Source organism: Takifugu rubripes, chromosome 12 (genome assembly GCF_901000725.2).
Source record: "Takifugu rubripes chromosome 12, fTakRub1.2, whole genome shotgun sequence".
In the NCBI taxonomy this organism is placed as follows: Eukaryota; Metazoa; Chordata; class Actinopteri; order Tetraodontiformes; family Tetraodontidae; genus Takifugu; species Takifugu rubripes.
In genome coordinates, this window is record NC_042296.1 from 9,659,845 (window position 1) to 9,679,646 (window position 19,802).

Genomic DNA, 19,802 nt, shown 5'->3' on the forward strand with positions numbered 1-19,802 from the left:
TCACTGATGATTGACGAGATAAATCAGGTTTAATGGTGATCAACAGCAGAGGAACGTGTGATGATGGCGTCTAAAATAGTAGATTATCACCTCAGGGGACTTTAACCAACAGTTTTGCTTAAAAATATGGCAGGAGGGTGTGTTTAGGTGAAGCGTGAAGGAATCCTCAACAGGCTGTTCGTACAGATCTTTAGTGATCAGGTGAGAAAATACAGCAATGCTTATTAATGTAAACAAGTTTTTACTGATACAGTTAAGAATATTGATACAGCAAAGAGAAGCTACAATGATGCACATACCTGTAAACTTGTGAATCATGATGGGCACTAGATGAATCATAATAAATAGCTGAACACAACATCTGTACACGGAGCATTGCCCCATCGCTAGAAATGTACATATACCAGTACAACATTTATAGTTCCATAAATTTACCAATGACAAAGCCTCCAAAATAAAATAGACATCCTCCATCGTTATGCCTTTTTCTACTTTTTCAAATAAAGACAAGCGACTACTGAATTAGGTAGAAGGTAATATGTACACGTTCCTAAACAAGAAACTCCAAAAAGGCACAATTGTCTATACAACATGTACAAAAAATATCTGAAAATGACCCAAAAAAGGAAAAAAATAAAATGATTGGTCATCAGTATAATTAAATGATTGCACATACAATATGAACGTTAGCATCTGTGCTTTGAGAGGTGATCTGCAACAAAACGACCCCCCCAAAAGTGTCCCAGTCTTAGGAAGTAACAAGAATTACAAAAGGAGAAGAAGAAGAGTGCTGTTGGTGTTGCAGGCTCTCAGGTGGCGATGACCAATCTGTCTTCATCATCACTGGACACGTCGTTATAATCAGTGATCACCTTTTGCCAGCTGCTGACTGGCGGCGGCCTCGGGGGGCCAGGGTCACTGACCCCCTCGACCGGCGCCCCCCGGGCGTCGTCCTCTGGCCTCTTTGATGGTGATGCACGTTGCTCTAGCGACGTTTGAGTTTCCTCCCTCTCAACAGTCTGTGTGAGACCTCCTCTGGTGTCCGAGGTCGCACTGGAAGCGCTGCTGACGTTCACAGAGGTCGGCAGCAAAGGTGAGGCGCAGCTCCGCGAAGAACCGGGCCCACGTTCACTGGGAGAGGGCTGCATCCCTGCCGCTTCAGGGCTGCTCTGCCTCTCTGATGACCCTGGAAGAGGACTGAGGGCTGGAAGAGGGCTGAGAGAAGGAATGATGGCAGGCAGAGCAATGTTGACTATCTGGAGACCTGGAACATGGGCCTGGGGTACCGTGTTGCTCTGGGAGGTGGGATTTGCTGCCAAAACCTGCAACCCAAGCGTGGCATTAAGGGTGAGGCCTTGCTGGTTCAACAGCTGGGTGGAAGCCAGGCCTGTGTTGGTCAGCCCCATGAGGTTAAGTGTCTCCAGACCTACTGGCTGTATTGTTTGTGGCTGCAGTCCAGCAACCTGCCCAAGGGGGAAGCACGGTACAACGTTACTGATTGGCTCCTGGACCACAAGTGGTTGAGTCTGCATGGCTTCTGGTGGTGCTGAAGGGTTGGATGTAGGTAATGGGCTGGTGTTTCTGTGAATGATGCTCACTGCAGGAATGGTGAGCTGGACAGGACCAGCCTGAATTGGCACAAAGGTGGAGTAAGCGGCCAAACCAGAGGGAAATAGCTGTATCCCCCCGACTGGAACCATGCTGTAGGAGGACCGTGAAGGCTGCTGAGAATGCAGCGGTAGATGACTGAACAAGTGGGTGTGGGGCTCTGCTCCCAGTGTCTGTGACACACCCTGTGGAGGGAAGTGAACTGGACCTTGAGAAGCATAGGAGGATGTCTGAGTGCTCCGGTCTACTGGTATGCCTGGTTCAGCGGTGGCCCCGGCAGCAGGAGCAGAGGAAGGGTCCTGTGAATACATAGAGCCATAGTGTGTGAATCATCTGGTGCTTCTGCTATGGAACTATAGAACAGTCAAATGTGCCGAATCAGCTTTGACACTGAGGTTGTGTTCTTGTCGTTTGGTGCAGGTGTGTAATGTGCTCGTATTAGCAGCTGCCATCTCTCCCACAAACAGTCAACATTCACTAAAGATTCCAAATCTGTGCAGCAATTTAACAAGTGGAGGGGCTATATTGTAGATCATTATTACAGCACACTTCAGCTCCATTAAGCCTGCTCATATCTATTCATTCAGCCTTTCATTACTCTGTTCATACTCCACCTGTGCATATGTGCGGTTTGACCTAGAAAAGTTTTGAGCCGCAGTACCAACCACACTGTCCTACTCTCAGGGCTTTCTGCTTTTAACACTGGCAAACTAAAGCAAATGTCTTGTGCCTGGGAGCTCACTCCTCAACAAAACTCTGATTCTGAGTTGTAGCTGTAGTCTTAAACTGTGCTGACAGATGACGGCTGATGGAAAGAGTTGCCATTTTTAGCATCTACAGGAGGTCTAAAGGACTTCCTGATGCAAAGGATTCTGAATCTGAACAGCAAATGGATGAGAGAGAAAGGAAGCAGCAAATGATCAGTGGACCAAGACACTGTGAGGACAGTCTCACCTGGCCTTGTTTGGAGCCCTTGGCCAGTGCTGGGGGACTAGGGGGCACGTCAAAGTCCGGGTAGTCGATGGACATCTGCCTGCATGGTGATACGGGACTCATCATGTGCACTGACTCTGTGTCAGAAGTGGAGGCCTCTGTTGTGGTGGCCACAGCTGGAGGACAATAAGAGACAGGTGCTGGGCTAAAGGAGCCAGAGATGCACATCTGTTTGCTCAGCGACACAGAAGTCATCACTGAGATGCAGTCGGACGGGTGGGACTCAGGTACTGCAGGCTGGACAGGAAGCAGGGACACGGAGCTTATTGACATCTGGGCTAGAAGAGCGCTGGGAGGGATTTCAGCCTCTTTGGAGGAGAGATGCTGCGGGCTGGCAGAAACAGAGGGATTGGTGGAGAGGCCAGATTCTGGCTGGCTGTCATCCTCTTCCTCCTCATTGTCATCATTGTCCTCATCATCGGGGCCATCAGAGTCATCGCCATCTGAATCCTGGCGGTCAGCACTGCTCACGTGACTGCGGTCTTCTGTAGATGAGAGAACACAGAAATCTATTCTGAGAATTCCATAGAACATATGAGTCATCGGCCGTGCTGGCAGGAAAATAGACCCTCCCATAGCCCTGAACATTTACACTCCTTAAACATCCTTTATGAAAAATTAGTGAGAAAATCCACAAGTTCTCCATTTTGCGTTAGTCACTCTTACGCTGTAGACCAGCAGAGCCCCGAAGCCCCATTGAAGGCAGCGGAGGAAAAACAAATATGCTCTTAGAGCCTGGGAATGCTTTCAGGCAGCTTCTTTTTTTTTTTTTCTAAAATTAGATGCCGCAATTTCCTCTTTCTAAATGCTGTGCAAGCCTCCCACTTACACTGTGAATTAACAGAGGAAGAAGCTGCATTTAGAATTTCTAATTAGACCAAAGCTATTGAGTGACATAGCAACAAAGCTCAAGCTGGGATAGAGATGTTTTCCATCCCGGGTCATTACTGAGAGGAGTAAAGTTAAATCCTGCTGCAAAAAGAATTAGGAGAACAAGACGTTGCTGCCCTGGCTATTAATTAGCTTTGAGTATAACAGTAACTGTTTTTTTGGGTTTTTTTTGCCTCACAGCACCTGAGTCCTCTGCGTCTTGATCTTCAATGAGAAGCTCAGGAACACCCATCTCCAAGCATTTCTTGCTGTGGGCCTTGGATTTCATGTGCTTGGTCAGATTACCTGCAAGAAGAGGATCATGATGAGAAGAAGAGTCTTGACTGTTTTTAAACGACTGTGGGCTGGCGTGACGTAAAGCACCGTTATGCAGTGGGATGTGGGCTGAAAGGTCGGATACACAACGATGAATCCTGCCGTCTTAACTTAAGAGATGGTGAGATAACCAGAGCTCCCACAAACTGACCAGCAGCAGTTTGTGGCTCTATCAACATCCAGACAGGTAGCATTGTGATGGAAGTATATTCCATCACATGTACATAAGCTGATGAGAAGACAAAGAGGACCTGTCCAAACCTTTAGTCTTAAAGGAGAAGTTACAGTGCACGCAGTGGTAGGGCCGGACGTCCGAGTGCGTGCGGATGTGTTTGCGTAGCATGCTGGGCTTCTTGCAGCGGATGCCACATTCCTCGCAGATGTATTTGCCTCGTCCACGCCCACGCACATAAACATACTCCTCGTTAGATTTGTATCTGCGGGGGTTGCAACAGGACACGAGTGCTTAAGAGGAGAACCGGATGAAGCCAAACAACGAAATAAAGTTTTGATCTTACCCGCCATCAAATATTTTGATCCGTCTTGGTTCAGTTTTAGGTGCGATGTCCTTGTCCAACTCTTTGCTGGATTGAGACTCCTGAGCTTTGCTTTTAGTTTCAACACATGCTGGCTTCCGGGACACTGGCACCTAAAAAAGTTAAGTTGATAAGTAAATGTATTAACGGGCCTCGCTCCAACAAAACAAGGCGCTTTTGCTTCTCACCCTGGGCATGATGTCCTTCAGTTTGCCCGAGTAACACAAGATGTCAGACTTGCCACTAGTTCGTATGGCTGATGTATAGTGTGTGTTCTTAGAGCTCTGTTTGGAGTCAAAGAGAGACATGACAACCTTGGTCGGCAGCCCCAGAGGATTGTGGTTGCTGGGGCTCACTGTCCACGCAGCATATGCTGAGGTCTTCAGGTCAGTTTGAGGAACATGAAGAGGTTTTCTCTTCATCAAGAAACACCATGTGTAAGTGGTGGCAGTCTTCAGGCTGGGGAAAGAGAGGCGATGACTATCTTTTGTGTTGACCACAGACACTGATGTCAGCTTAATTTGACCCCCGTGGATAGCTGAAGGCCTGAAATGAGATTTGGCGGGAATCCATTTCCGTTCTTCCATTTTCTCTTGTAGTTTCAGCGCACCATTACTCGGTATGGAAGAATCTTGGCTACGAGGTGCAGTACTCAAGGAAGGGCCTTCTTCTTCTGGAATGCCGATGCTTACTACTTTTCCAAGCCCAGCACTGTCAGGTGACATAGGTTTGATGTCATCGGTATCCTCTGAGTCTTTCTCTCCGTCTGTTTTGCCCTGAGGCAGAGGTGGGGCCTCAGTTTCAATGGGACTGTCCACTGGTTCCGTTGTGCAAACTTGTCTAACAAGAGTTAGCTTACGCTGTCGGGTAACTTCAGACATCTTGGAAGTGAGATAATTTACTGAGCGGCCATCAGTAAGACAGGCCACACCGTGCTCATCCTTGGCCCGCTTTTGATGCTTTTCCATATAAATGTCCAAACTGTTGGCAGGGGACAGCATTCGTTTACTTGATGCAGTTGGCTCCTGCTGTGGACATAACGATACTGATGTTGGTTTCTGTGGGCGTGGTGAGGACCCTTGAGAAGCTGCTTGTTCTACAGGACAGTCACGGGTTCCAATCGCTTGACTTTTATCCTTTTTCGCACTTAGTGCAGCATCACTCTCTGAATGGTGAGTGGACAGGGGACCGTTTTTGTTGTGCACAGGGGGTGCAGACTGCATCTGCTCATGAGTGATCAGGATCTGGGGCAATTGAATAGCACCTGCATTGGTTTGATCAACTTGATCTCTTTGCTGTTCGCCAACCAGAGGAGCACCCTGTTTTTTAACCTCTAAAACTTGTTGAACAGGTTGAGCAACATATGCATTCTGGAGTAGATCAGATGACTTTGTTTTACTCACAACTGGGGTGGCAATAGGTATCGTCAACACTGGCAAGGCTATGCGCTGTGTAGTGCAGAATGAAAATGTTGGGTTTGCCCTGAGAGTAGGACAGTGGAGTTGGTACTGCGGCTCAAAACTTTTCTTTTCCTCAGAGTTAATTGGTTTGTTTTGAACATTATCCTGACACACGGATGTCTGATTTTGTGGTTTCTTCTGGCATATTTGAACTCTGGATGTTTGGTGCCAAGGGTGCGGAAGACCATGAACTTGGGGCTGCTGAGTTGCACTACCTAAATTGATGCTTTGGACCATTTCCTCATTCTTTTGCAAGGGTGATTCTCCAGTGTGCGGAATAAAAGGCTGATGCATGGTGTGTCTATTGGCAATGTGAACCTGCGGGACTCTACTCTGAGTTAGCGAGCTAACATTTGTTATTAAAGGTTTGTCATGCTGCAAGACTTTTCCAGCTGGGTGTTGACTCTCTGGGCCAATCTTTAAAGACATCTGGCGAACTAATGGTCCACGCCTCCTTTCAATGAGTGGCACCTGGGCAAACTGTGAATTCTGTGCACTTTTGGGTTGCCCGGTAGATGAAACAGATCTGCTGGGCGATACATTGCCACAGTCGAAGGATTTGCTACGATAGTCGCACGAAATCTCAAGAGAAGGTTGAGCACAAGTAATCTGTTCAGATGCAGCACGCCTCATCATCCCAGGTACACCGAGTGTGTTAACAACTGCAGGTAAAACCTGAGGGTCTTGGATTTTATTGACATACTCAGCCCTACAAGGACTCTCTGACCTAGATGGTTCCTCACGCTCAAAAGAGGCTGAGATACTCGAACATCGAGAAAGGCTACTGTCTCTGCTGAGGCTCTGTGAAAGGCTAGACTCAAAACTAGATTCTCCAGATGAGTGATCCATTTGAGCCAGACGAATTCTTTTCTTTTTCGGTGGAAGCTTCTCTGCTGGTAGCTTTGACAAACTCTCACTTCTTTGAGGCCAACTGAACTGATCTGCAGCCTTATCCACTGATTCAGTACTCTGTATTTCATGTTCTCTGTCAGGTTCCTCTGTTACAAGAATCTCAGGAACTTGGATATTATTTTGACGAACAAGACGAGACTGATGAACAGGAGTGGAGTTTTCAGCAGCTGTTCCAGCTGCTGTGCTTGTCCCGCACTGTTCTTTATTTTGTTTCCCACAGTCAGCACCTTTGGGTGTGGATATGTTATCATGGTAGCCTCCAGCTGAAGTATTGGCTGATACATCTGTTTTGAGTGCGGTTGAGGGATCTCTTTCCAAACACTCTACAGGTGAGGCCCTGTCGACAGATTCTATCTCAAATGAATTGGGTCTGCTGAGAGAATTGGTGTGTCTAATGACTGAGGTCCCACTACCTTGTCTTTGTAATTCTCCTTTAGAAGAAGTGCTGATCTGGGTCTCTCGTATCGGGGAGAGCCTGGAATCAGACGTATTGAGGCCTCTCGCTATGAGCTGAATTTGAGGTAGCTTTTTCTGGTTATTTTTGGGTTGTATATCTACTATCACATTATGATGAGAGAATTTTGGATTGGCTGGAGCTGTTTGAAGCTCAAAGCTACCAGAAACAGGTGGAGTTGTGTCGGTGGGAGACTGGTCGTCTTCATCGCCAACACTTTTCATTTTCCTCCGCTTCCTAATTGAGGTCTGTTGATCAATTGATCCCAGCCCACTGGTCGATCTCTGTGGAATTGCAGGATGAATCATATTTACATGAAAAACATCTTGATCTGCTTCTTTAGCAGTGATTGGCTTATTTTTGGGGCCGTGAAGTTCAGAACAATAGAATTTCTTATGGGTTTCAAAATTCTCTAACTTTCTGTACCGGTTGCGACACGTTTCACACTCGTACATTGTGCCTTTACTCTGCTGAGTCTTTCTGTTCCTATCCTGATGGTGCTCAAATGATCTACTCCTTTGCATCAGTTCTGTGGAGCTGCTGGGACCATGGTAGCCATCGTCCATAGAGCGAACAGTAGGGAGACCATGTCCCTCGCTTGAGGAAAAGTCCTCTACTGCTATCTGTCTGACTAATGTGCGAGAATGGATTGCTGGATTTGGGGTTGATGGAGTTGAGGAAAACACATCATCATTGAGTGAAGTAATTTTTTCATCAAATGACTGGCAAATTCTCAAAGGGTGTGGGGGAGGGGCAACATTCAGGGGGAGGGCAGAATGTCCCGGAGTGGTAGGCATCGAATTACTCCTTGTAATTGGCAAACAATCCATTGGTGGATATTGAGGAGGAACAGAGAGGAGAAATACTGGCTTGGATTTATCAGAGGGAGTAAACGGTGACTTCGGGATATCTGAGCTGGAACTGGATCTTCTGCCCATTGGCTTAAGGTCGAACTGAAAAGAGTCTTTAAATATGTACGACTTGGGAGAGTCAATGCTTCCTCTCCTTGAGAGGGATGTTCTTCTTGGTTTTACACTGTCCAGCTGCTTATTGTCAACTACAGCTTCATTATCAGATATCAACTTTGAAATGCGCTCCTCCAGCGAGAGGGTTTTGGCCTCCAACGGTGGACGCATCTGTCCCTCTGTGGAACATGGCTTTTGTTCAGCTGCTACATGCATTACTGTCGCAACAGTTGGAACATTAGGAATTAAGCTCTTGGCCATGTCCATCTCCACTGGTGGGGTTATCTTGACAAACGGACTGGATGGACTCATTGCCTGGTCAGCGCTTTCAGACCTTGAGAAGTACCCAGAATCAGTACTGCCCAAACTGCGGGGACTGAGCAGACACTTGGCTTGTTGCTGTTGAGAAAAATCTGTTGCTTGCTGCCTCTGAAGTTGAGCGTGACCACTTAACATTGGAGACCTGCATTGATGATCTTCATCTTCACTCACAGTATCTAGAGAGGGACTAGTACCAACCACCTCTTTAAGAGACGGCAGTACTTTGCTACTTGACCTCGTGCTGACAGCCTGTAACTCTTGCTGTTGTTGAGCAGCAGCTTGCTCCGGTGCTGTACCTGTAACTCTGGGGCTATCAGCCCTCAGAGGGGACACATTGACCGGGTATACAACAACTTTGGGAAGTGCTGCTGTTACTTTGGGCTCATGAGCCCTCTGACTTGGAACTGGTTTGCTTGAATCCAAATTAGCCGATGACTCAGATTCCCCGTGGATGACGGAAGTTGTACCTGCACTCTGAAAACTGCATTCAGGTGAAGCTGCCACGCTGGCCTTTGATATTTTGGTTTTCAAGTCAGCGTTGCTAACCTCTTCATCACTGTCCCCGCTCTCCTCAGAATGTGTACCAAAGGCTTTGTCAGATTCTTGAGATAGTGACCCAAATCCACTTTCAGAACGTGCCGTCAGACCCAGTTTAATGGCATGGGCATGTGATTTCTTGTGCTTATACAAGTTGCTCTTGGTTTTGAATGAGAAGCCACAAGTAACACAGGGATACGGCCTTTCACCTGTGTGAGACCTGATGTGTTTGAGCAGCACGCTGGGCTTGGCACATGCTCGGCTGCAGTATTCACAAACATACTTTCCTGGTTTCTTGGGCTTTTGGTCCTTGTAAACTTGATCCACACCAAAGTTCATCACCGTGGTCATCTGAACCTGGTTGGTTCCAGGTGTAACTGGGACCTGAATCGTGCTGGGAACACTTGCTGAGAGGGACTGGCATGTGTGCACCACTGGTGGTTGGCTTTGTGGTAAAGTGTTAGAGCCAGAGGGAACAGGTGCATGGGTGATAGTGGCAGGTCCACTGTTGAAGCTTATGTGCTGGCTAGGCTGTTCTGTGTTTGATGCAACAGGCAGAAAATGTTGTGTAGCAACTGGAGATGATTGCAAATGAGTGACCTGGGTAGATTTCTGTGCATTTGTTTGAAGCGGTGCTGCAATTCCAATAAAGTTGCCCTGTTTGTCAATATAATAGGTCTGCAAATGGGAAGGCTGGTTTTGGAGACCAACATTGACAGCTGACATTGTTGTTAATTCACCACCTGATCGAACGTCAACGGTGGAAGCTGATTTTCCAACAGCCTGCAATGAGTGGCTCCTCTCTGCCAGTGTGCTGAAGTCAGGCTCCATGGCCTTTAGGAGAACACCAAGTGGATCACTGCTGTGATAAGGATCTCCTTCAAATCTGGGTTCTTGACTCTTGCTCTCTTTGTCCTGAGACAGTTTATCTGTGATCACAGGTCCCTCATCACCATCAGGCAACACAAGTGAAGGTCCAGAGGATGCGTCTTCTGGACTCAGCCCTTCAGCTTCAGTGGAACAAGGTTCCTTGTGGGGGGATGTGTCCACTGTTTGGGCATACTGAAGGTTCCTTGTTTCACCGGGTGATGTGGAAGGTTTGTGGGAAGGATCGTTGGGGTTGGATGAACAAGAAGACTGTGAAGTTTCCTTGGATTGTGCTTCTTGGTTCCCACTTTCAGATGTTTTTAATTGAGGTTTCTTCACTGGAGATTTGGGGATTTTCTCCAGAAGATTTTCGACAACCACTTTCTTCCTCTTCAGGCTTTTTATGTTATCTGCGTTTCTTCGACTGCTTTCAGATATTCCTGCAAAAAGAGCGAAAGAATTCAAAGGTATTTCTCCAATTACACACATGAAAATGTAACGGAATATCTTCTACCCCAACCTGTTTTTCATATCATTAATTCCTTTTAAAATATTATAAAACTAAAACCACAAATGAAATTCAACAAAGTAAGAAATATGAGAATATTTGGGGATCATACATGTGTATGAACTGAGCGTTACACTTATAATGAGGAGTAATTACAACACACATCAGATTAAACATATTGTTACATTAATGTTTGAGTGTTATTACACACTGACTGAACACAAAGTCTGGCAAACATCATTCAACTCCTCGTTTGTAGTTTTTAGAGGGGAAAAAATTGTAATTATGTTTTCGTATTCTAGACGCACAAAACTAACTGGAACATTATGATATAAATATATTCTAATTATGAAAGAGAAAGTGAAATTTGCTGCTTCTGTTAATGCTTAAAATGATCTCACCTTTCTGTGAGCCTTTGGGGTCTTTAAGCTCTTTTTGTGCCTCTTGGATTTTATCTGTAAGACAAGAAAAGAGAACGTTTTGTACTGAGGACGACAGAGCAGAAGCTGCATCACGATGCCGTGGATGAGCGGATGAGCAGATGAGCAGATACTCTCCCATAGATGAGAAGATCTCTTCCATCATGGAAACTAATGTACACTCACAATAACGCCAGCAATCAAGCACACACACTTAGGAAATAATGGCGCTCTGATACACAGATCAAGCCTGCTAATATTTGAGTCAAAATGGTGAGTTGACTGTCATTATCAGAGAGCCAGCACTGAACCGACAACACATTAGCAAACCAAAATGCCATTTAGCCCCCTGGGAGGGACAGGCGGACGGATGCATTCTACTCAGGTTTTCAGCCCTCACCTACAATCCAGCAGGTTATTGATGCGTTTCTGAAACATATGCAGGTGTAGGAGGTGAGAGCTGCGTGTTTGTGTGTTTAATTATATTTCTATAGTTATACGCTGCCCAGCGTTGAGAACAGATTATTTACTGGCAGAGAGGAGAAATAAACAGTGTTTCTGTGTTCATGCAGGCTTGTCCAAGCCTCATTAGTTCAAAAATATAGAACTTATCAGCAAAGAGGTCAGTAGATTATGTCACCTCATGGTTGTGTGGTACTGTAGTCACACTCTACTGCATGTCCCGCAGCTGCGTTGTGTATCCCGGGCACACGCCACAGATTATATAAGCATCCCCCCCCGGCACTGCCGTGCAGTAACCGAGTCTCGAGGAGAAGGCCGGAGATACTCTTCAGCAGACAGGGAGGATTCAGGTTTGTGCCACAGCAGCTCAGCTTTTTCTTCCTTCTCAGAGGTCAGGTTACACATCATCAGTCACAACAGCCAGTTTAACATCTTTCTATGCTGCCCAAGAGTCATTCATGCTGGTCTGTGGGACAACCACACATTTCATCTGAAATCTGGATGACTCTCATGTAACCAAGAAAAAGTTTGTGGATCGGAACCACGTAAGTGCAGAGACGCCCCCACTGATAGCTGCTCCAGAGTGGTGGAGAAGAATCTCCAGCGCTCACCTCAGTAGAGAGTGTATTTAAAAACTGCAGTTACCCAACCAACAGCAGCTCCCTGTCCATGTTAAAACCAAACTCTATCTGAGGTCCACGGTGGGAAGCAGCACCAGGCAGGGCGGCCCAGGTCTGGAGACTCATGATGAATGCCATCAAAATGTAAAACTTGATTAGAGCTTTGGTTTAAAACCAATTAGTTAACTAAAATAGTGAGACATTTTCATCTGGGTAGCTCAGCAACCAGGCAGAAGAGCAGCAGCGAGCGTCCCAAACTGTTGTCCCCTTCAGTCTCTCAGGACAAACAGGACATGTGTGAACCTCCGTGTGGAACAAGCCAAGAGCTGAGGACACAAACAAAGATGTTTGGCTCTGCTGCGGGTGCACTGTGCCGAAGCTGTGTTTGCAGAGGAAAAGGAAGGGGAGATGCTTCAGCAAGCTAAGGATGATGAGATGGGAGTCGGCAGCTGCCCCCGTCCTCTCCGTCACTGGAAGGAGGAGATGGATATTATATAACACAAGCACCTCCACCAGCCTGTCACACACAGCAGCAAACACACCCTCACACACGCAGATCGGAGGTGGTTCACACAGAGAACACACAGGAACTCAACAGGAACTCATCGTTTGTTTCGGTTCCAGGAAACCAGAACATGATCAGGATTTGCAACAGCTGTTGACGAAGATCCGTTTTTCCTGTTGATGACTGACTAAAAGACTAAAAGGAGATGTCATGTTCACGCTAAATCGGACAAAAGATTACTGATTTGTTTAATCTGCAACAACAAAAGTAAAATAACTGTTCTGCTTCAGAAACCGTGCGTCTTCCTCTTAAAAAAGGGAACAAACCTCTGTAATACGAAGAAACCATGAGGACAAGTGAGGTGGGTCAGTATGGAAGCCTCGGGTTCAACCGGCCCCGGCGCTGCTGCAGCCCCCATCCCTGAAGGGAAGTCTGATGATCTTATCTCAGTGTGCTTCCTGTGGCCTGTGGAGGAGACACAGCATTTCTGCAGGCCTCAGCAGCTGACCCATGAAATAAGTGGTCATAAGAGTGACTGTCAGCATCTGACACACTGTTTATCTCCATGGACACGCCTGTAAAAAAGGATCCTCCGGGGAGATGAAGTGGTCTGAGAGCAGAGCAGGAAGTGTGCTGCTCTCTGTGTTAGGAGGGCCAGACAGAAGATGATGCACAGCAATGGAATCCCCTGTCTGACACAGCCAGTGTCCAATTACCCTGCAGTCTATCATCATCCTCATCATCCTCATCTGGTCAGCTGACCCACAGCAAAGCGCTTCCCTCTCCTCCCCATTAGCTGGACTGGGGGGGTATCGCATGTCTTCACTGCACCAAAAATTACAGGTAGAGGATAAATGGAAGATCCAAGAAATCCAGGAAAGATCTGGAGTCATTTCTATAACAGCAGTTCAGAGGAGACCACGACCTCCATCCTGGTCTGCTGGAACAGGTTATAAACAGCAGGAGTCGCTGCCTGGTTACCTGACTAATAAATCAAATGATCTGTGGAATAATTAACTACCAAAGTAAATGATACCTGCAGCTCCAACAGCCCCAGCTCTCGCTCTCACACACACAGACACACACACAGTGTTATGGTGCTGGATCCGCACAGAACTGCTGCCCCCACAGGAAGCTGTAGGAGGACGATGCAGCAGACTGGAGACCAGTGATTATTGGGACTGTGTGGGCACCCTTGTGAAAAAGTGATATAAAGAGAAAGAAACCTACCGGGTGGGTAGAAAAGTGTGTGTTTGTGTAGAGCTTTAGTTACAACAATGCTGGAAACACACACAACCACAAGTCACATCTTCTAACCTTCTGTGCAAGTTTAATACACGTGCACCTCACAGAGGAAAATGTAATGAATCCATCGTGTTAGACCAGCTGATACGGGTTCAACCAGTATCTTTACCAGTAAAAAAACAGTTCATTTCGCATCTATCAAACCCAGACTGGTCCAGCACAAAGATGCAGAGCAGCTCTACCCGTAACTAAGGGAAACCCAGTCTGCTCCTCAGCTGGCGCTGGTACCAGGTGGCTGTTCTGGAAACCTGCTGTGCATAAAGTCCCTCACAGACCATAATGAGGACATGTAAAACCCAGTGGGAGACTGGTTCAGCTAATCAAGACCAACTGGTTTATATACAGCCAACAAGTCGGCGTAAAAAAATAATTAACTTAAACAAGAAAAATGCTGCTTCAAGTTCACTGTGGTCTTCCTGCACGTTGCTGTCTGGTCTTTGCAGTAATTACAAGTTTATTACAGTTTTAAGCACGATTTTTCTGATCCTCCCCTAGAGAATTAAAGTTGTGAGCACCCAAAAAGCTCCAGTCAACAACAACTGAAAACATGGCAGATTGCTCACCTCGACCCCCCCCCCCGCATGCCTGACTGCTTCCTGTATGTCTCCCTCACGAGTGCTCAGGCTTGTTTGAGTGCAGAGAAGCCAGTGGCTTCATTAGAAATCAAGAGAAAACAAGACCTAGCAGCAACAGCCGAGCAGCAGCAGAGCAACAGCAGCAACAGCAGCAGCAGAGCAGCATCAACAGCAGCAGAGCAGCAGCAGCAGAGCAACAGAGCAGCAGCAGCAGAGCAGCAACAGCAGCAGCAGAGCAGCAACAGCAGCAGCACCACGGTGCACACGAGCTGCTCTCAGCTCTACTGTTGTTGACCTAACAGAAAACACTTGTAAGGACTTCTGGGGCTTTAATAACTGGACAAAATCCTCTTACCTGATTCATGGAACAAGCTCTCAGAAGCTGCTTTTGTTTAAGAACAAAAAGCATCTTGCCGAGAGGAGAAGTCACACATACTCCTGTGTCAACACATGAATTCACAGCGCGTTTCCGCCCTATCAGCTGTGGCTGCAGCGGTGTGGGGCGTTGCCAGCGGTTTCCTCAGAATAACGTGACGAGGAGGGGAATTCCTGTAAGGCCCAGGAAGTGAAAGAGAGGGGGGGAGAGGGGGGGGGGAGGGCCTGCCCAAACAGAGCAGGCCAGCTGACGTCACTTAAACCAGCTTTGGCACCTCCAGGGGATCCTGCTCCTGCCTCCCTCCCCCTCTCTGTTTGTCTGTGCTGGAAGAGGGAGGATCAGAACGTGTCCTGCCAACTGCTGCAGCAGCTCAGCGCTGGGCAAAGTTTCTCCACCTAACCTGCGACCGACACCTGCTGGTCTCTTCCTTTTTAATACCCAGTTTGCGTCTGAAAACGTTCACTTTGCTCTTTCTGAGCCTTTAACAATTAAAGACCAAGAAACCCCTCCCTGTATATTACACACATTAAACAAACAGTCGCCTCAGCCAAAGTTGAAGTCATCAGCAGGATTTCTGCTTCCTCATTAAGTTTCTGTATGATTGTTGCTTTAACCAGCGCAACACAAATTCACAGTTGCAGTTGCTGGTTCCTGACCTTGAAATGGCTTCTGGAGCATTTAGTGAATGAAGTTTCCAATTTCATAAATGAATTCTTTCTGGGCGGAAAGAAAACAAACTGCAGCAACACTGCAACAGAAACATTCAGGGCTGCATGTGGAACAGCGAGCATCAGGCTGGACGTGGCCCTGAAACCTGAAGGTTCCTGTGAGAACTACACAGAAAAAAGGCTCAACTGTGCCCCTCAGAGGAAATAACAGCCTGGTAAACAGCCTCGCTAGTTATGCTGTCTGAGACATGCTCAGCCTCTGGGTTTAACACCCCCCCCAACAGGACAGGCCTGGCGCTCTGACCTTTCCTCCATCAACACTTGACCTGAAGACACTCCAGAAGCTACAGTCAGTCTGGAATTATCGCTGACCCACACAACGAAGAACACCGAGGACATGTTAGCATCTCAGATTGGCAGATTGGCCGCCTGTGCCGGGGTCACAGCGCGCTGACGCGGCATTAACTGGAAAATGTCTGAGTCGTTTCCTTTGCCTTGTTTTGTTACTGACTTCTTCGTCCATATGCAGAACTCTTGGAAGACTGAAGCAGCCAGAACGTCTGGGGATTTAACTCAGCCAAACTTGTTCACCTGTGTTATAAACTCCTGGTTTTAAATTGATTTTTTTTTATTTAGTTATTGAGATTTTGTAGGTGTCCTGGACCTTTGTTCTGACTTAGAACTTCAGAAGGGGAACAACAACAACAACAACTTCTTCATGAATGGTGCAACTAAAACAACATTAACATGCCAGTTCATCACAGGGCCCTATATGAGCAATTGGGGGTTCAGTAGCTTGCTCAAGGGTATGTGGCAATGCAATAATGGTGTCCTGGCACCTTCCCTTATGAACAAAACATCTTCCATGTTTTGCCGGCACTGGGGCTCAAACCGACAACCCTCCGCTTCTCAGCCCAGTTCCCAACAGAAGGAGCTGCCAGCACAGTAAGGGTCCACATTAAGATGTTCTCCCCACTGCTGAGCTAAAGCTGCGTTTGATAAAACTGTCAGAAATTACACACAATCCTCACTCTCTTTAAGATTGATTGCGCAGATACGTCAAATACAACCACGAGGCCAGGCTAACACAAGCCCCGCTAATGGGTTTCGTGCCGTTAGCAGATGCTGCTCTCGTATCTGTGGATCTAATCGTGGCACCATCATCACTGCAGGAGAAGAGACAATTAGACACACTGAGCCTTCTAGGAAGATGAACAACTTTTAATTAGATCTACAGCTTATGAGGCAGACCACAGCATGAAGCTTCTGGCGAAATCAGGGTCTAAGAGTACGCGTTACACACCACAGTGGGTTCCTGATCAGGCCCAGCTTCCGTCAGCCCATCCTCGTTCAGACACACGCTCGGATCATCTACCAACCCTGACAGCAGTCCTTCACAATCGTCTCACACCAACTCCAACATCTGAACTCAAGTTTGTGTTTTTATTGTTGGATGTACACCACACAACGCTACGACTCAACGTGGATTTATGTTAGCGAACTAGCGCTGGAATCCAGTTTCCTTGTGTGTGTGTCAACACTTGATAACAGAACCGTAGGAGCCACTTTCCTGTTTGTAGCAGATGTGAAAGTTAAACTCAACCTTTGTGGGCCTGACACAAACTGGTGAAAGGGTCACGCAATCACCACATTTTTCCACAGTGTTCCTCTCCAGTGAGTTCCTCTCCAGTGTGAGCTGCAGTGTTCTGGGTTCGGGCTCGGGCTCACTGTAGTGTTCCACAGACAGAACGCGAACCGCTAGATGGGCTGCTACATGTTTTTTCATGCAGTTCTGTGGCATTAAGGGAGGGAGCAGCGTGTGGGGTTGGTGTGATTCTGCAGTAGCTTCTTCCTCTGTGGTGATGTTTCCACCCACCACCATCTTCACGGCTGTTGTCCTGCCATCAGTAGGCAGGAGGTAACGTTACATAACAACCTGAGCAGCACGGCGTTCCCTCAGTGTTTCTTTTATGTTCCTGCTCTTCTCTCATCTTCTCCCTCATCAGTTTGTTCCTCTTCTAGCTTTTCTAATGATCTCTCACCGTCTCCTCACCAAATTGCCAGTTTTACCCTCCTGTTTTCATCACCTCCTCCGTTCTCTGCTTCCTTCTCCGCACGGCAACGACGACGAGAGCGACACACAAAACTGCACATATTTAACGACCTGCATCATCACAGCTGAACTCATCACATTTGAGGTTCCTCTGATCACATGAAGCAATAAACAAGTTAGAGCAGACGAACAGCTTTTAAACACTCACGTCTGACCACAGCCTCTCTCCAACAACAGCTACTGATATGGTGTGTGTGTGCGTGTGTGTGTGCGAGACATCCTGATCTGTGCAAGAAGAAGTCACAGGTGCTGCTCTGCTATCTCGGGAACCAACTGTTGCGTAACCCCCCCCCCAGCTCAGGCTGATCCTGCTCAGGCTGCACGTCAGCAGCTGCTGCGGCCGCCTGGACCGCCGCCGCGCCGCTGCACACGGGCGCCGCAGCATCGCTGCGTGCTGCAGGTGGAGGAACCAGACCTCAACTGTTGATCCCCAAACACGGAGAGTACCCACAGGTGATGGATGAGGAGGGGGGGGGGGCAGATTAGCTCCAGATTAGTAGAAATTCTAGTCAAGGAGTTTTCTGTGAGTGACAGCAGATGGACGTAAAAGCCGCTGATGCTTTAAGTGAGAAGAGACTGGCAGGAACCTTAAAACAGGAAGATTTCTATCTGTGGAAAAGTAAAGCGTGACCAACAAGGAGGTGCTCACACAGGCGAGGTGAGGCCATACCTGTGAGGAGGAGGAGGAGGAGGAGGAGGAGGTCGACACTTCCAGCTGCTGCAGCTGCTCCTGGGCTCCGGCACCGTTAACCCGGGAACACCTGACAGTCCTGACCCAACCACATTCCTTCCTCAGCCAGTATTCTCTGACATTCCTGAGTGTCTCTGCCTTCCCGAAAGAACAGCGGAACAGTGGAAGAGTGGAAGAGCCGAGCGTCTGTCTGCCGTCCGTCTGTGTGTCCTCCCGCAAACACAGCTGTTTCTGCCTGGCATGAAGCGAACGCGCTCCTCTCTCCTCCCTGCCTGCCTTTGTGTTCCTCTCACCCCTCCTCTGCTCTCTTCTCCTCCCTCTTCATCTTCCTCTTTTTCTTTTTTCAAATCCTGATTCCAAATCAAGGAAAGCCCTCCCTCTCTGGCTGAGCGCAGACTTCCCTGAGATGACTTGTTCTGCTTTTTTTTCCCCTTTTTTTAAAGCAAAACAAAGCTGGATGGAGGCTCTAAAAACAGCACAGGACTCTATATGCTAACTCCACACAGTATGTCAACACCGGATTAGCCACTAGAACACAACCTCCCTCTCTCTCTCTCAGACACACACACACACACACACACACACACAACCTATAAATACTGCTGGAGCTCTTCGGCGTATTGATCCTATGGGTGCAGCGCTGGGGAGGCACAGTGGGACCGATTAAGGCACCAAACCAGAGAAGCAGCTGCTGAACTCACCTCCACATCATCACCAGCATGAGAACAAGTGTGGCTCCATTAACCATCCACCTTTGGATACAGGTGATACACAGGTGACCTACAAGGTCCAAATTACACAGAATTCTGAACTCTGATTTAATACCGATGGATTTTCAGTCTTCAAATGATGCTAAATCTTACACTTACACACACACACACACAGTCACACACTCACACACACACACACCCAGTTAGTCATGTCCAGAACATGGAAGGTTAAACTGCAGCAACAATGGCTGCAACACACTGACTCACACAGCAACACTCAGGAGCTGCTTCCTTGTTTTGATGATATTTTCTTGTTGAATGTGGTTCGGGGAAGGGCGGCGGGGGGGGGGGGGGGGGGGGGGGGGGGGGGGGCGGGTGGCACTGAAGCCATCCAGAAAACCAGGTTTAAAATTAGCAGAGGAGGTGCAGCTCTTCCCAGGTGAGTACCGTTCAGAGGGCAGTCAGAGATCATTGCTGCTCAGAATTCCCCCCAGTTTCTCCCAACCCTTCTTGTTTGGGAGAACCCCCCCGACTGACTGCTCCCCATAGCAACAGCAGCTAAAGGGAGAGTTACGCAAGAGGATGAAGCCTTGCCAGCAGGCAGGCACCCCTTCCTCCTCCTCCTCTCTGTTAAATCCATTTCCATTTGTACCCGACTGACATCACTTATCTCCTCACACCTCCACCTTTTCACCTTCTCCGGCACCATGTTCCATCCTGCTGCCAGGCTCAAGGGCAGGTCCCATTAAAGAACCAAAACATCATGATGGTCCCCTGAGAGAGTGTTGCTTGACCTGCTGCCCTCCGCTGATCACCAGGACTGTCTACCCTGGCTGGAAGGTTCATGTTCTAACGAGCCTCATTCGTTTATTCACCATCTAAAATATTGAGCTAACCTCACTGACCCCCCCCCCCCATGACTCCCAAAGAGTCTTTCAATCTTTATCCATCGACCATCCAAGAGTGAGCAGCCACAGCAGATTTCCTGCTG

The 19,802-nt window shown here is 47.7% G+C and overlaps 1 protein-coding gene across 7 annotated transcripts in view; it reads right to left on the bottom strand.

Moving 5' to 3' along the window:
* Positions 1-224: 224 nt before the first annotated feature.
* The window catches only part of hivep1 (HIVEP zinc finger 1), a 29,133-nt gene continuing 9,555 nt past the window's right edge, over positions 225-19,802 (bottom strand). For 5 of the 7 annotated variants that reach the window (XM_011609315.2, XM_011609316.2, XM_029844766.1 and 2 more), the window contains 7 exons: positions 10,769-10,822; positions 4,532-10,299; positions 4,326-4,456; positions 4,069-4,244; positions 3,676-3,777; positions 2,563-3,086; positions 225-1,907 (listed from right to left, as the gene is read on the bottom strand). In XM_011609315.2, the coding sequence (XP_011607617.2) occupies positions 810-1,907; positions 2,563-3,086; positions 3,676-3,777; positions 4,069-4,244; positions 4,326-4,456; positions 4,532-10,299; positions 10,769-10,822 (7,853 nt within the window). In that variant the 3' untranslated portion in view covers positions 225-809. Of the gene's footprint in view, positions 1,908-2,562; positions 3,087-3,675; positions 3,778-4,068; positions 4,245-4,325; positions 4,457-4,531; positions 10,300-10,768; positions 10,823-12,699; positions 12,839-19,802 lie in introns of those variants that run through there. The other 2 variants (XM_011609318.2, XM_011609317.2) reach the window with 2 other exon arrangements.